The sequence below is a fragment of the Puma concolor genome, chromosome B4, assembly GCF_028749965.1.
Source record: "Puma concolor isolate L17-30 chromosome B4, mPumCon1.1.hap2, whole genome shotgun sequence".
In the NCBI taxonomy this organism is placed as follows: Eukaryota; Metazoa; Chordata; class Mammalia; order Carnivora; family Felidae; genus Puma; species Puma concolor.
Window position 1 is genome coordinate 128,709,835 of NC_141673.1, and position 17,547 is coordinate 128,727,381.

Here is a 17,547-nt window from a genome sequence, read left to right on the forward strand (position 1 = left end):
TATGTATTCTTTCAACATATTTAGAATTCACCAGTGAAGCTGTCGGGTCCTGGACTTGTGTCTGTTGACCGGATTTTTGATTACTGATTCAATCTCTTTACTCACAGTTGATCTGTTTTATGTTTGTAGCAATTTATCCATTTTTTCTTGTCCAGTTGTCCAGTTATTTAGTATATAAATGTTAATAGTAGTCTCCTCTGATCATTTGTATTTCTATGATCGTGGCATCAGATGTCACATCTTCTATTCTGATTTTATTCGAGTCTTTTTTTTTCCTTGATGTGTCTTATTAAAGGTTTCTCAATTCTCTTTTCAAAAAATCAGCTCTTAGTTTCATTCACCTTTTCTGTTTCATTTCTATTTCATTTATTTCCACTCTGATCCTTGTTCTTTTTTCCCTTCCATTAATTTGGGGCTTCATTTATCTTTTTCTTTCTAGTTCCTTGAGGTGTTGGACATAAACAATTCTCTATTACACTTCCAATAGAGGATTTTGAATTTCACTGTATATTCACATTTACCAATGAATTTTATACTTATTTATGTTCTCATGTTACTAATTCAGCATCCTTTCATTTCAGCTTGAAAAAAAAACAGTATTTCTTATAGGGCAGGCTCATGGTGATAAATTCCTCAGCTTTTGTTTGTCTGGGAATATGTTTATCTCTGTCTCCTTTGTGAATGACAGTTTTGCTGGGTAAAGTATTCTTTAACAGTTTTTTCTTTTGAGCACTTTGAATGTAGCATCCCAAACTCTCTTGACCTGTAAGGTTTCTGCTGAGAAACCTGCCAATAGGCTTGAGATTCCATTATGTGAGAGGAGTCTTTTTTTTTTTTTTTTTTCTGTTGCTGCTTTCAAAATTCTCTGTCTTTGAATTTAGTGAGTTTGATTACAATAATATGTCTTAGTGAAGATGTCTTTGGATCTTAGACCTTCATGTTACCTGAATGGCTATCTCTCCAGAATTGGGAAGTTTTCATTTCTTTCCCCCTCTCTTCCTTCTGGAACTTCTGTAATGCATATATTGATTTTCTTGTTGATGCCCAACAGTGTAATGCATTTAGGATTTCTCAGTCTTTTTCATTCTAATTTCTTCATTTTCCTTTGACTTGATAATATCCAGAGACCTATCCATCTTTCTTCTGCCTGATTGAGCCTGTTCAAGCTACTTGTTGCTTTTTTCATTCCATTTCTTATATCCTTAAGCTCCAAAATTTCATTTCTTTGATTTATACTTCTTTGTTGAACTTCTTTTTGTTCTCATGTTGTTTTCCTAAATTCATTGAGTTTTCTGAATTCTCTTGAATTCTTTTTCAGGTAACTTACAGATACTCATTTCTATGGGGTCAGTTACTGGAAAATTACACTGTTTTGGTGGTTTTATCTTTTCTTGCTTCTTCATGTTTCTGATGGCTTTGCATTTATGTCTGTGCACTTGAAGTTGTAAGTCACCTTTTCCCACCTTTTTGGACTGGCTTCATTGGTGGAAGACTTTAACCTGGAGGTGGCTGCTATGGCACCCCCTAGGTGGGATACAGCATCGTGGATTTTTGAGACCGCACAGTGGTACAGACTGTGTACATCTTCATTGGCTGAGTTTGACATTGACCATAGCGTGGGGATCTTCTGTGGCTAAGACTGCACAGTTTCCTACAGGTAGCAGTGGCTAGTAGTGCTGTTGTGGTCCTCAGAGGCGAGGCTGTGGCTGCTGGAATATTTCTGTTCTAACCTTTTGCCTGTGGGAGGAAGTTCTTGCTGAGGGTATTCTCTGCTCTTTGTCTTGCCTGCTGGCACTCAGAGCATTATTAACATCAGGGTCCAAGGATCAGGCACGTGTAGAACTATCACAGTGCCTAGATCCTGGGCCACAGATGCACTTGCATCTGTGGTACTGGTGTCTGGGGTCCATGTGTGTGCAGATATCCCACAGAACTGGGCTTTAGGGGCTCACTCAGGTGACTAGGTAGTGTTGGGTCACACAGTAGTGGCACAGGCCCTGTGATGACACGATGCAGTAGCAGCATAACCTGCATAGAGTCAGCAAAAGTCCCAACTTGGGCTCCAGGAAGCAGTCACAGGTCAGCAGCACAATGTCAGTGGTGGTCTGTTGAAGCTGCATGTCAGGTCCTGGGGAACTGGGCTCAGAGCAATGGCAGCACAGCCCTGGAAGTGATGTTCAAAGCTGTGATCCAGGACATGGGGTATGGCTCAGGGCACTAGTACCCCTTGCCAGCAATGATGTGTCCATTGGCACCCTGGTAGTGGTGGGATAAAGCCGCAATCTTGGGGGGTGGGGCGGTAGGCAGAGGTAGGACACAGACCTATGGCACCTCTGATCTCACATATGGTGAAGTGCTCTATTGCCCCCCTCTGAGGGAGTGAGACAGCGGTGTTGAAGAGCTCACTGCAGCAGCAGCTCCAGCCTCTGGAAGTAGACACAAAGTGAGGGGGGTTGTGGGTAGCTCCTTCGACTGGAATCAACGTTGCTGAAGGCGGGCGAAGCAAAGTCTGCAGATGTCACCATGGTGAGGCGTGCTGGGGTTCTCTTCTTTTCCATTATGCCATGTAGTGAACTTCCTCAGAGGGGATCCTCCCTGGTGGCACTCTGATCTTGACTAGGAGACGGAGTGACCCAGGGAATATGTTTGCTGTACTTCTGGATGCGGCCATCCTCCATTATTCTGAACCCCACAGGGTTGTTGCTGCTGCTGCTTCTCTGTACTCTAGAGCTTTGCCTGAGGTGTTTTCTTAAGTTTATGGTTACCTACTTACTGCTTTTGTTGTTTTTTGTGGGGAGTGGAAGGAGATATGCCTCGGGGCCTCCTCGCACACCATCTTGCTGACATCATTCCACTCCATATAATTGATTGTGCTGGGAAAAGATGCAGAAGGATAAGACAAATTATCCTTATGAGTCTGAGTCTAACATTTCTAGCAAAGAAAGTTTTAAAAGTTCACATATATATCACTAGAGCGTCCACTGTATCACAATAGGTGGGTTAATTTGATCAATTTTGCATTTGTATATAACTAAAACCAAGTCATACCTGAAATGCCATTGTAAATTACGATACAGGAAAATCTACATTGTGGAATCAATAAGTCCTTTTGAACTCCTGAATGGATTCAGTTTTTTTTTTTTCTAGCTTTAGGCTAGTTGCTTTTGGGTCTGATGAGTCTTTTTTCCTATCCATCAAATGAAAATAACCACATCTATTTTTTAGAATCATCATGAAGATTAAATGAGTAATGTTGTGGAAAAAACCTTGTCCAGTACTTAACACACAGTATCCACTTTATAAATGTGAGATCCTTTCTCTCTATACATCGAATGGTGCTTGTAGTAGTGACTTGACTCTGATTTAGCTTCTTCCACTCTGCCTTTTTTCTAACTTAAGAAACATGCTAGTTTATTTTCTCTTGGACTTAATAATCATCACTTTTCAAAAACATATCATTCTAAATCTTCAGATGAAAAGTACAACCAACTGACCTCTGTATATTTACCCACCACTGGATGAAATAAGCTTTACTTGGCTCAGTTTAATGAATAATCTCAAATTCAGAAATGAAAATAAACACCAATAGGTGTGCTCAGACCCAAAAATGAATCAGGTATCAGACCTATATAAAGTGTTACATATGGTCTTTAAAGCAAGTTCATAGTTTCGTGGGTTTTTTTGTATCCTTTTGTGGGGGAAGTGTTTGGATATGTGCACTGTATTCAGGTTCATGTTTTATACAAGTTTTAAAAATAACAAAACTTTAAAAAGTAGATGTTTTGGAGGTAAATTGATGTGACCAAAGATATGGGATAAAAGAAAAATCTCGGAGTGCCTCGAGGTATCAGAAAATGACTTTCTCTCTCAGTTGCTTGCACAGGGAACAAGATCTGCACACCAGGGTGCCCACAGGATTTGCTGCTCAGCCACAACATTAGGGCACATGCAGTCCACATAGGGGTCACCCCAGGAACTCCTGGTTCTCCTGAACAGGAGGGCACTACACCACAGGACCACTCCTTTCAAGACCTGGAATTTTAAGTGACCTACCAACTACATAGAAACAGAGACTCAGACAAAATGAGGAGACAGCGGACTGCGTTCCAAATGAAAGAACAGACAAAACTACAGAAAAAGATCTAAACAAAATGGAGGTAAGCAATCTACCTGATAAAGAGTTCAAAGTAACGGTCATAAAGATACTAACAGGACTTTAGAGAAGAGTGGATGAAATCCATGAGAACTTCCTCAAAGAGGAAGTAAATATTTAAAGGAGTAAATATTTAGTGCTTCTAGAATGTATTTGAACTTAAACAATCATCAACTTAATATGGACTGCCACACACATAGGATGTTGTATATGAACCCTCTGATAACCCAAAGATACCCAAAGGGAAAGCAGTTCAAACCTAACACTAAAGAGAACCATCAGACCACCAGAAAAAAAAGGAACAGAAAACTACAGAAACAACCAAAGAACAATTAACAAAATGGCACCATACCTATAAAAATTAACATAAATGGACTAAATGCTCCAACCAAAAGCTATAGGGTGACTGAATGGATAAAGGACAATATCCATCTATATGCTGCCTACAAGAAACTCCTTCAGAAAACACATACAGACTGAAAATGAAGAATTGGAAAAGGTATTTCATACAAATGAAGTTAAAACAAACAAACAAACTAGGTACCAATACTTACAGCAGACAAAATAGACTTTAAAACAAAGGCCGTAACAAGACAAAGGACATTAAATAATGATAAAGCAATCGATCCATCCAAGAAGAAGACATGGGATTTGTAAATATCTGTGCACCCAATATAACAAAACCTAATTATATAAAGCAAATATTAACAGACATCAAGGGCAAAATTGACAATATAACAATAATAGGAGGAGACTTTAATACCCCACTCACATCAGTGGCTAGATCATCCACACAGAAAATCAAGGAAATAGTGACATTGAATAACATGTTCAACCAGGTGGACTTAACAGATATGTGTAGAACACTCTACCCCAAAACAGCAGAACACACATTCTTTTCAAGTGCACATGGAACATTCTCCAAGATAGATCATATGATAGGCCACAGAACAAGTCTCAATAAATTTAAGAACACTGAAGTCGAATGAACCATCATTTCCTACCACAGCAAGTAATTAGAAATCAGTTACAAGAAAAAAACAAATAGGAGAAACCCAAACACCTAGAGGCCAAAATGAAATCCAAGAGGAAATCAAGAAATACTTGTCGACAAACGAAAACACAATGGTCCACAATCTTTGGAATGAAGGAAAAGCAATTCTAAGAAGGAAGTATATCTCAATACAGGCCTACTTGAAGAAACAAGAAATATCTTGAATAAATAATCTAAACTTATACCTAAAGGAACTAAAAAAGAGGAATAAAGGCTTAAGTTAGTAGAAGGAAGGATATTATGAAGATCAGAGCAGAAATAAATGGAATAGACAACAAACAACAACAGTGGAACAGATCAATGAAAGCAAGACTGAGTTGTTTGAAAAGATAAACAAAACTCATAAACCTTTACTTAAGCCAATAAAGAGAAAGGGCCCAAACAAAACCAGAAATGAGAAGTTATGAGACCACAGAAATACAAATAATTACAAGTGATTATTATTTAAAAATTGGCAAATTAACCTAGAAGAAACAAATTCCTAAAAATGTACAACCTTCTTCTGAGAACGGTCCCATTACTGTAAACAGCATTGAGTCACTAATTAAAACACTTGGAACAAGGGGCGCCTGCCTGGGTGGGTCAGTTGGTCTGTCTGACTCTTGATTTCAGCTCAGGTCATGATCCTAGGGTTGTGGGGTTAGGCCCCGTGTCAGGCTCCACAGCCTGCTTGGGATTTTCTCTCTCCCTCTGTCCCTCCCCCACTTGCACACACTTTCTCCCTCTCTCAAAAAATAAAAATAAATTAAAAAAAAATTTTTTTTAAAAAACAAAAGAACCATTTATGTGAGAAGCATAAATGCAAGACAGTGGCTTCGCTGGTGAATTCTACCAAACACTTAAAGAAGACTTACTACTTACCATTCTCATACTATTCCAAAATGAAAAAGAGGAAGGAATGCTTTTAAATTAATTTATGGGACTAGTATTACTCTGATACTAAACAACTCAAAAAAAAAATAAAAACAAAAACGAGAATTTAAGATGCAAAAATCCTCAACAGAATATTAGCAACCAAATTGAAAAATACATTAAAAGGATCATTTACCACAATCAAGTGGGATTTGTTGCAAGCACGGTTTAATACACACAACAGAATACATGATTGTCTCAACAGATGGCAGAAAAAGCATTTGGCAAAATTCGACATCCATTCGTGATAAAATTCTCAACAAAGTGGATATAGAAGGAACATACCTTGACATAATAAAGGCCATATATGACAAACCCACTGCTGACCTACTCAGTGGTGAAAAGCTGAAAGGTTTTCCCTAGGATCAGGAACAAGACAAGGATGCCCACTCTCGCCACTTTTATTCAACATAGTACTGGAAGTCACAGTTGCAGCAGTTGGACAAGAAAAAGATAACGGGCATCCAAATTAGTAGAGAAGAAGTAAGACATTCACTGTTTTCAGATGACATACTACTTTATGGAGAAAATCATGACGACTCCACCAAAAAACTAGATCTAATTAATAAATTCAGGAAAGTTACAGTATATGAAAGCAATACACAGAAATCTGTTGTGTCTCTATACACTAATAATGAAATCACAAGAAGGAAAGGGAACCAGCCCATTTACAAGTACGTCAAATAGAATAACATACCTCGATATAGTTTTAACCAAGGAGGCGAAAGACCTGTACTCTGAAAACTGCAAGACACTGATGAAAGAAATTGAAGACAACACAAACAAATGGAAAGATGTACCATGCTCTTTGATTGGAAGAATACTGTTAAAATTGTTCGTATTACCAAAGTGATCTACAGATTCACTGAAATTCCCATCAAAATACCAACAGTGGCTTTGACAGAACTTGAACAGAAATCCTAAAATGGGTGTGGAACCCCAAAAGGCCCCAAATAGCCAACGCAAGCTTGAAAATGATGAACAGAGTTGGAGGTATCACAATTCCAGGTCTCAAGATGTACTACAAAGCTATGATAATCAAAACGATTATGGTATGGCACACAGATCAATATAACAGGACAGAGAGCCCAGAAATAAACCCATGGTATATGGTCATTTGATCTATGACAGAAGAGGCAAGAATATACAAGGAAAAGACAGTCTCTCCAATAAATGGTGCTAGAAAAACTGGACCACTTTCTTACACCCTACATAAAAACAAACTCAAAATAGATTAAAGGCTTAATGTCAGACCTGAAACTATAAACTCCCCCCAAAAAATTTTTTTTAATTAGAAATTTTTAAAAAAACACATATAGGCAGTAATTTGGAAATCAACCTCAGCAATATTTTTTCTGGATTTGTCTCCTCAAGGGAAACAAATTAAAATCTGTTGGGACTACCATCAAACTAGAAAATTTTTACACAGCAAAGGAAACCAACAAAACAAAGAGGCAAGCACCAAATGAGAGAAGATATTTGCAAGTCATATATCTAATAAGGGGTTATTATCTAAAATATTAAAAGAACTCCTACAACTCAACACCCACCCCCAAAAAAATCCCAATTTTAAAATGAGCAGAACACCTCTATACACATCTTCCCAAAGAAGACCTATAGGGGGCCAAGAGACAACATGAAAATATGCTCAATGTTACATTAGTTGAAATGTATATGTGGTAAATGCAAATGAAAATCATGATAAGATATCCCCTCTAGTAGCAAAAACACAAGAAAAAAGTGTTGCCAAGGATGTGGAGAAAAATGGAAAAAAAGGAATCCTCATACACTGTTGGTGGTGCATACAGGTTCATACACGCTGGCACATCGTGGACAACAGTAGTGAATTTCCTCAAAATATTAAAAATACAAGTACCACACGATCTAGTAATTCCATTCCTGGATATTTACCAGAAGATAAGGAAAACATTGATTTGGAAAGATATATGCCCCCGTATGTTTACTGCAGCATTATTTATAGTAGCCAAGATACAGAGACAACCTAAGGGTCTATAGAAGAACAGATAAAAATGTGGTATATACACATAGGAATATCAGCCGTAAAAAAGAATGAAATCTTGTTATTAACAACATGGATGGACCTACAGGGCATAAGGCTAAGGGAAATAAGCCAGAGAGAGAAAAACACCATATGATTTTACTTATGTGTAGAATCTAAAAAACAAATGAACAAGCCAGCAATATAACAATGATGACAAAGACAAGAGAAACAGACTCAGGGGGGAACAAACTGATGGTTGCTGAAGAAGAGGAGGTTGGGGGGATGGGAAGAGGGTCATGAGGTAGTAACTTCAGTTCTAAAATTTAAGCCACAGGGATGAAAAGTACAGCATAGGGAATACAGTCAATAAATATTGTAATACACTTCTCATGGTAAACATTTTGTATCCTATAGAATTATTGAATCACTGTTTAATGCCTGAAACTAATTTGATAGTATATATCAACTACAATTAAAAATTAAAAGTAAAATGTCTTTCTAAACTGCTAAAGACACTTCTGTTGGTATCAGACAGCCTGGATTCAAATCCTACCTCTGTTACTCAGCTGTGTGATTTTGGGAAAGTTCCTAACCTCAGTTTTCTCCTCCCTAAAATGGACTTATATCTAGTTTACATGGTTATTCAGTTACTCTGTAAATTGACCATGTTGTTAAAAAAAAAAAAAAAAAAAAGTGGCATAGAGCTTATTCAGTTTCCTTCAAAGCACTGAATTCTACATAAATGGTATTTGAAATGACAGACACAAGTTTGTGCATTACACACCATGGGATTTGTTTTATTTTCTCTTACTCTCTTTCTTTTCCCTTGTATAATTAATTTTTTTTTACATTTTATTTTTTTGAGTGAGTGAGAAAGAGAGAGTACGAGTGGGGGAAGCACAGAGAGAGAGGGAGACACAGAAGCTGAAGCAGGCTCCAGACTCTGAGCTGTCAGCACAGAGCCCAATGTGGGGCTCAAACTCAAATGATGAGATCGTGACCTGAACCAAAGTCAAATGCTTCACCGACTGAGCCACCCAGGCGCCCCTCCCTGGTATAATTATATTTCAGGAGGCAACCTTGTTTGGGCCAGGGCTCTATTTTTTGATATAAAAAGAGCCCTTTAAATGCTATTTTTTTTAAGTTGATGAGATAGATTGCCATCTTTTGTCTGATTTTAGTGTGCTGCATTTGTGTAACCTTTGAGAATAATTTTACTTGGAGACTGTTTACTATTCATCAGTCCTTAGACATTCCCCAGAAATTGCCTTTTGTTCAGTCTTCTCTATTCCTCTGAAATGATACCATTTTCTTCTCTGTTCCTTTGTTGCTTCCCCTTTTCCCCCTTTTGTCACTGCAACGCTTTACCTTGTGGTCGCACACTTATCACTCTGTTTTAGGTGCCCAGCCATAGTTTTTCCATATCCCACCACCATGTTTGTTTTGTAGCTTTTCTATCATTTGTAATAAAAGGGTTCTGCAGGAGAAGCCATAAAGTACTCCCTTCTTTCTGAACTTAATATGTTTACAAAGTATTTATGGTTGAACCAAGGTGCCTGGATGGAGTACTTTGTTGAAACATGAAGTTAGGACTAGGTTGAATAATTAAATGTGACAAATGTTCTTGAGCGCAAGTTGTGTCAAGCACTGTGCTAGCTCTGGGGTTAGGGAATCGCTGCAGTGCAGGAGCTCCTATCTATCAGGGAGCCAGATGAACAAACCAGTAGTAACACTAAGGTGAAGAGGCCAAGGAACACTGAAACAGGAAAATGTCGTAACTTAGCCTAATGACAAAAGTACTTTTTTCTATGTGTTATATTAAATTGCAGCTATATGTTAGTAAATTTTTTTTTAATTTATGCTCAAGTTCGTTAGCCTACAGTATAGTCTTGGCTTCATTAGTAGAATCCAGTCTCTTACGTATAACACCCAGTGCTCATCCCAACAAGTTCCCTCCTTATTGTCCGTGGCACATTTAGCCCATCCCTCACCCAACACCCTCCAGCAACCCTGTTTGTTCTCTGTATTTAAGCGTCTCTTATGGTTTGCCTCCCTCTCTGTTTTTGTCTTATTTTTCCTACCCTTCGCCTATTTCATCTGTTGAGTTTCTCAAATTCCACATATGAGTGAAGTCATAAGATGTCTTTCTCTAATTTCATTTAGCATAATACCCTCCGGTTCCATCCATGTTGTTGCAAGATTTCATTGTTTTTATCACTGAGTAATACTCCATTGTATATATATACCACATCTTTATCCATTCATCCATCGATGGACATTTGGGCTCTTTCCTTACTCTGGCTATTGTTGATAGTGCTGCTATAAACATTGGGGTGCATGTGCCCCTTTAATCAGCACTCCTGTAACCTTTGGATAAATTTCTAGTAGTGCAATCGTTGGGTCATAGGGTAATTCTATTTTTAATTTTTTTGAGGAACCTCCATATTCCAGAGTGGCTGCACCAGCTTGCATTCCCACCAACAGTGCAAAAGAGATCCCCTTTCTCCACATCCTCGCCAGCATCTGTTGTTTCCTGATTTGTTAACTTTAACTGTTCTAACCAATGTGAGGTGGTATCTCAATGTGCTTTTGATTTGTATTTCCCTGATGATGAGCGACGTTGAGCATCTTTTCGTGTGTCTGCCATCTGCATGTCTTTTTTGGAAAAGTGTCTCTGCATGTTTTCTGCCCATTTCTTCACTGGATCATTTATTTCTTGGGTGTCAAGTTTGGCAAGTTCTTTACAGATTTTGGATACTAAGCCTTTATCCAGTATGTCATCTGCAAACATCTTTTCCCATTCTGTCACTTGCTTTTTAGTTTTGTTGATTGCTTCCTTTGCTATACAGAAGCTTTTTATCTTGATGAGGTCCCTATAGTTCATTTTTGCTTTTGTTTCCCTTGCCTCTGGAGACTTCTTGAGTCAGAAGTTGCTGAGGCCAAGATCAAAGAGGTTTTTGCCTGCTTTCTCCTCAAGGATTTTGATGGCTTCCTGTCTCACATTTAGGTCTTTCACCCATTTTGAGTTTATTTTTGTGTATGTGTAAGAAAGAGGTCCAGGTTCATTCTTCTGCATGTGGCTGTCCAGTTCTCCCAGAACCATTTGCTTAAAAAGATGGTCTTTTTTTCCATTGGATACTCTTTCCTGCTTTGTTGAAGATTAGTTGGCCATACGTTTGTGGGTCCATTTCTGGGTTCTCTCTTCTGTTCCATTGGTCTGTGTGTCTGTTGTGCCAATACCATACTGTCTTGATGATTACAGCTATGTAATACAGGCTGAAGTCTGAGATTGTGTTGCCTCCAGCTTTGGTTTTCTTTTTCAACATTACTTTGGCTATTGGGGATCTTTTGTGGTTCCATACAAATGTTAGGATTATTTGTTATAGCTCTGTGAAGAATGCTGGTGCTATTTTGATTGGGATTGCATTGAATGTATAGATTGCTTTGGGTAGTATTGACATTTTAACAATATGTGTTCTTCCTATCCATGAGCATGGAATGTTTTTCCGTGTCTTTGTGTCTTCTTCCATTTATTTCATAAGCTTTCTGTAGTTTTCAGTGTACAAATCTTTTATCTCTTTGGTTAGGTAAAAGGTATTTTATGGTTTTTGATGCAATTGTAAATGGGATCAACTCCCTGATATTTCTTTCTGTTGTTTCATTGTTGTACAGAAATGCGACCGATTTCTGTACGTTAATTTTATATCCCGCGACTTTGCTGAATTCCTGTATCAGCTCTAGGAGTTTTTTGGTGGAGTTTTTTCGGGTTTTCTGCATAGAGTATCATGCCATCTGCAAAGAGTGAAAGTTTGACTTCTTTGTCGATTTGGATGCCTTTTATTTCGTTTTGTTGTCTGATTGCTGAGGCTAGGATTTCCAACACTATTAAACAGTGGTAAGAGTAGACATCCCTGTCATGTTCCTGATCCCGGGGAAAGCTTTCAGTTTTTCCCCATGGAGGATGATATTAGCTGTGGACCTTCCATATGTGGCTTTTATGATGTTAAGGTATGTTCCTTCTATCCTGACTTTGAGAATTTTTATTAAGAAAGATGCTGTAGGGGCGCCTGGGTGGCTGTTGGTTGAGCGTCCGACTTCGGCTCAGGTTATGATCTCACAGTCTGTGATTTCGATACCTGCATCGGGCTCTGTGCTGATGGCTCAGAGCTGGAGCCTGCTTCAGATTCTGTGTCTCCTTCTCTCTCTGCCCCTTCCCTGCTCATGCTCTGTCTCTGTCTCAAAAATAAATTAAAAAACATGAAGAAAAAAAAAAAAGGATGCTGTATTTTGTCAAGTGCTTTTTCTGCATCTATTAACAGGATCACATGGTTCTTCTCATTTCTTCTATTGTGATATATCACATTGATTGATTTGCAAATATTGAACCAGCTCTGCAGCCCAGAAATGAATCCCACTTAATTTTTGGTGAATAATTCTTTTAATATACTGTTGAATTTGATTTTCTAGTATCTTGTTGAGAATTTTTGCATCCCTGTTCATCAGGGATATTGGCCTGTAATATCTGTAGTTTGGGATATTAGTTTGGGGTGTTTAGTTTGGGAATCAAGGTAATGCTGCCTTCATAGAATGAGTCTGGGAGCTTTTCCCTTTTTGCAACAGTTTGAGAAGAATAGGTAATAACGCTGCTTCCAGTACAATTCCCCTGGGAAGCCATCTGGCGCAGGACTCTTACTCATTGGGAGATTTTTGATCACCGATTTGATTTCTTGGCTTGTCGTGAGTCTGGTAAAATTTTCTATTTCGTCCCATTTGAGTTTGATAGTATGTGAGTGTCTAGGAATTTGTCCATTTCTTCCAGATTATCCACTTTGTTGGCATATAATTTTTCATAGTATTCTTTAATAATTGTATTTTTGTGGTGTTGGTTGTGATCTCTTTCATTTGTGATTTTATCTATTTGGGTTCTCTTTTTCTTGAGAAGTCTGGCTAGGGGGTTTTATCAATTTTGTTTACTCTTTTAAAAAAACAGCTCTTAGATTCATTAATCTGTTCTACTGGTTCTTTTGGGTTCTGTATGGTTTATTTCAACTCTAATCTTTATTATTTCTCTTCTTCTGCCGGCTTTGGTCTTTCTTTGCTACTGCCTTTCTAGCTCCTTTAAGTGTAAAGTTAGGTTGTGTATTGGGGACCTTTGTTGCTTCTTGAGATAGGTGTGAATTGCAATGTATTTTCCTCTTAGAACTGCCTTTGCTGCATACCAAAGGGTTTAGACTGTCAAAATGTTTTCATCTTCATTTGCCTCTATATATTTTTTTAATTTCTTCTTTAATTTCCTGGTTGACCCGTTCATTCTTTATTAGAATGTTCTTTTTTTTTTAAAGTTTTTATTTATTTATCCTCAGAGAGACAGAGACAGCATGAGCAGGGGAGGGGCAGAGAGAGAGAGAGAGAGAGAGAGAGAGAGAGAGAATCCTAAGCAGGCTTCATGCTTCCAGCACAGAGCCCAATATGGGGCTTGAACTCATGAACCATGAGATCATGACATGAGCCAAAATCAAGAGTTGGACGTTTAATCAGCTGAGCCACCCAGATGCCCCTAGTAGGATGTTCTTTAACCTCCATGCATTTGAGGGCTTTCCACATTTTTCTGTAGTTGATTTCAAGTTTCATAGTGTTGTGACCTGAAAATAGGTGTGGTATAATAATCTCAGTCTTTTCATTCTTTTTGAGGGATGTTTTGTGATCCAGCATGTCATCTATTTTGGAGAATGTTCCATGTGCACTCGAGAGGAATGTGTATTCTGCTTTTGGATGAAAAGTTCTGAATATATCTGTTAAGTCCATCTGTGGTCCAATGGTCATTCAGTGCTGTTGTTTCCTTATTGATTTTCCGCCTAGATGATTGTTGTAAGTGGAGTATTAAAGTCCCCTATAATTATGGTATTATTATCTGTACATTTGTTTACATTTGTAATTAATTGATTTATATATTGGGTACTTTCACGTTTACAATTGTTAGCTCTTCTTGATGGATAGACCCTTTAATTATGATATAATGTTTCATCTCTTATTACATTATAGTCTTGGTTTGAAAATCTAGTTTGTCTGATATAAGTATGGCTACTCTGGCTTTCTTTTGCCATCCATTAGCATGATAGATGGTTCTCCATCCCCTCACTTTCTTTTTTTTTTTTTTTTTTTTTTAATTTTTTTTTTTCAACGTTTATTTATTTTTGGGACAGAGAGAGACAGAGCATGAACGGGGGAGGGGCAGAGAGAGAGGGAGACACAGAATCGGAAACAGGCTCCAGACTCTGAGCCATCAGCCCAGAGCCCGACGCGGGGCTCGAACTCACGGACCGCGAGATCGTGACCTGGCTGAAGTTGGACGCTTAACCGACTGCGCCACCCAGGCGCCCCTCCCCTCACTTTCAATCTGCAGGTGTCCTCAGGTGTAAAATGAGGCTCTTGTAGGCAGAATATAGATGGATCTTTTTTTTCTTTTTTTTTTTTTTAATCCAGTCTGATACCCTGTCTTCTGACACTGTTTCAGTGGACAGGACTGGTACTAACCTTATGAATCTACCCTAGTAGGTTAAGGCCCATTGGTCCCTATCTGCTTTCAGAATTCTCTTTTCATCTTTGTATTTTGCCAGTTTCTCTATGTCATGGTGTTGACCTGTTTTTGTTGATTTTGAAGGGAGTTCTGTGTGACTCTTGGATGCCTGTTCCCTTCCTCAGATTGGGGAAGTTCTCAGCTATAATATGTTCAAATAAACCTTCTGCCCCTTTCTCTTGCTCTTCTTCTTCTGGAACTCCTATGATATGGATATTATTTTGTTTCCTGGAATCACTTAGCTCTCTAATTTTCCTCTTGTGATCTAGTAATTTCCTTTCCCTGTTTTTTTCAGCTTCATCCTTTTCCATAATTTTATCTTATTTCACCTATTCTCTCCTCTGCTTCTTCCATCCTTGCTGTCAATGTGGCTAGTTTATTTTGCATCTAATTTATAGCATTTCTTAATTGATCATAACTAGTTATGTCTTTGATCTTTGCAGCAATAGATTGCCTGCTGTCTTCTATGTTTTTTTCCCAACCCCAGCTGATAGCCTTAAGACTGCTATTCTCAATTCTTGTTCAGATATATTGTTTATATCTGTTTTGGGCAATTCTCTGGCTATCATTTCTTCTCGGATTTTCTTTTAATGAGAACTCTTCCATTTTGGGATTTTGGCCAGGTTTTTGTCTTTTACATGTTTTAAAAGCTTGTTATGTGTCCTGCACCTGTGAGTACTACTATATTAAAAAGGGGTAATACATTGTCCAGGGCCTGGCTTTTCAGGAAGTGTTTTTCGAGTGTGTTGCACGTATTCTGTTGTATTTTGGCTGCTCAGTCCTCTGCAAAGCTGTCCCTTGCTTATAGTGGTGGAGTGCTTGGACCCTCTGCCAGGTGTGCTTTGATTTGTTCGTTGAAGTAACCCTGGAAAAAAGGAAAGGGAGGGGGAGCCTGATCCCAAACAAAGAGAAAAATGAAAGTGGGGGGAAAAAAGACCAAGCTGAGAAGCTAAAAAAAAAAAAAAAAAAAAAAAAAAAAGTGCTTGGCTTAATCCATAGAGAGTGAAAAGAAAATAAAGGAGATATATGAAAGGTGTAAAAAGAATAGAGTGAAAACGCCTGATTAAACAAACATAAATATAAATATAAAACAAAAATAATAATAGTTGTCTGTTGGTGCCAGGGATCAGTGGCTGTGCTGGTTTGGAGGAGAGGCCGTCTGGTTTCTGTCAGTGTCAGTAGATAAGCAGTTACCAGGCACGGCGGGGCAGGATTTGGTGTAAGCAGGTCCTGCCACCACTAGGGGCCGCTGTCCTTTCTGGCCTATTCCCTGAAGCCCCACCGTGTTGGTGATGGGGAGAAAATTTGGTCTCCCACCGCAGTCTCCCTTCCCTGGACCAAGTGTGTCAAACCACACTGTAGTGGCGGCCCTCACAGAGCGGGCACTCAGCCTGTCCTGCTCCACTGTCTCCCCAGCCTCCTAGGCCTCAGCCGGGATACAAAACCTGATGTCTGAAAGGATCCCGCACCCTTGGTTCCAGGTAGCACCACTCCGTCCTGCTGATGAAAGGCCTTTGGCTGGCGCCTGCAGGGTCTTTTGCCCTTAGAGAGGCAATAAACCCTCCTCCCACATTCCTGGAGGAAGGAGACTATTCTTTCCCCTGTGCCCCTGAGATCCCTACTACACCCTCCCCCCTCCCCCCCCCCCCCCCCCCCCCCCCCGCCCTGGCTGGCTCCCCTCCCCACAGGCATGCACACGGGGGCATTTCCTGTCTGGAGAAAGCCGCCCACTTTTGAAACCTCCATTCTTCAGTTCCTAAGTCTGTTTGCAAAATAGAAACTGTCACTCTCCGTATTTCTTGTTCCCCAGTCTGTGGTCCGGAGAGGTTTTCCTGTTGTACTAACTCAATACTGCAGTTTCACAGTCTGTCTTTCCCTTTTGTGTCTCCACAGAAGGGGTTCCCTCCTCTCCATACCTACATCCTTTTATCTCCCCCAGTTCACATACAGGCACCTCCTCCTGCCAAGCTGTCTCCCTCTCATTGTCGAATTCCTTGTGCCACTCCACAGATTGATGTCCTGAGTGTGCCAAGTGATCTGACCTCATCCCCCCACTTCTCCACCTTCTTAACTCCTCCCCTTACATTTTTAATAAGATTAGGTAAAGTATAATACAACACAACAGGGGCGCCTGGGTGGCGCAGTTGGTTAAGCGTCCGACTTCAGCCAGGTCATGATCTCGCGGTCCGGGAGTTCGAGCCCCACGTCAGGCTCTGGGCTGATGGCTCAGAGCCTGGAGCCTGCTTCCGATTCTGTGTCTCCCTCTCTCTCTGCCCCTCCCCCGTTCATGCTCTGTCTCTCTCTGTCCCAAAAATAAATAAACGTTGAAAAAAAAATTAAAAAAAAAAAAATACAACACAACATTTAGTAAAAATAATTATTTGACTAAATAAATGGCGTTAAACATCTTTAAATCTCAGTTTTATTTTCTATTCCCAAGAAACTTGACTCTCTTACACCTACAGTGGTTTGAATATGTATGGTCCTAAGGGCCGTCGTGTTCTGCCCAACCCTAACCCCCATCTCCTCACAAGCAATCTCCTGTCTTCTCTGTTAATTCCTGATATTTGCTTTCCATCTGCAGCATCAGATGGGCAAGTCTGTTGTCTTTCAGAACAGAAATCATGATTGGTGCAAATGTTTTTTAGCTTAGGAAATTACTCACTGAACTATCGTTCTTCTGCATCACTGATTTTTTACATTGAGTTATTCCTCTGCTCAGCCTTTAGGAACTTGATGCTTTTTACAAGCTTTTGATAAAAATAATTTATTTTTTATTGACTTATTGATTTACTAGATAGATAGCATGAGTGAGGCAGAGAAAGAATTCCAAGCAGGCTCCGGGCTGT

At 39.3% G+C, this 17,547-nt stretch overlaps 1 protein-coding gene across 5 annotated transcripts in view; it reads left to right on the plus strand.

Annotated features, from left to right (window-relative positions):
• MINDY3 (MINDY lysine 48 deubiquitinase 3) overlaps positions 1–17,547 on the plus strand; it is a 97,184-nt gene that overhangs the window by 68,721 nt on the left and 10,916 nt on the right. Inside the window, exon 12 of one of the 5 annotated variants that reach the window (XM_086714856.1) lies at positions 3,872–14,258. The exons of the other annotated variants lie outside the window; for them this stretch is intronic. Within the exon in view, the coding sequence (XP_086570982.1) occupies positions 3,872–4,044 (173 nt within the window). The 3' untranslated portion in view covers positions 4,045–14,258. Of the gene's footprint in view, positions 1–3,871; positions 14,259–17,547 lie in introns of those variants that run through there. 5 annotated transcript variants of the gene reach the window in all.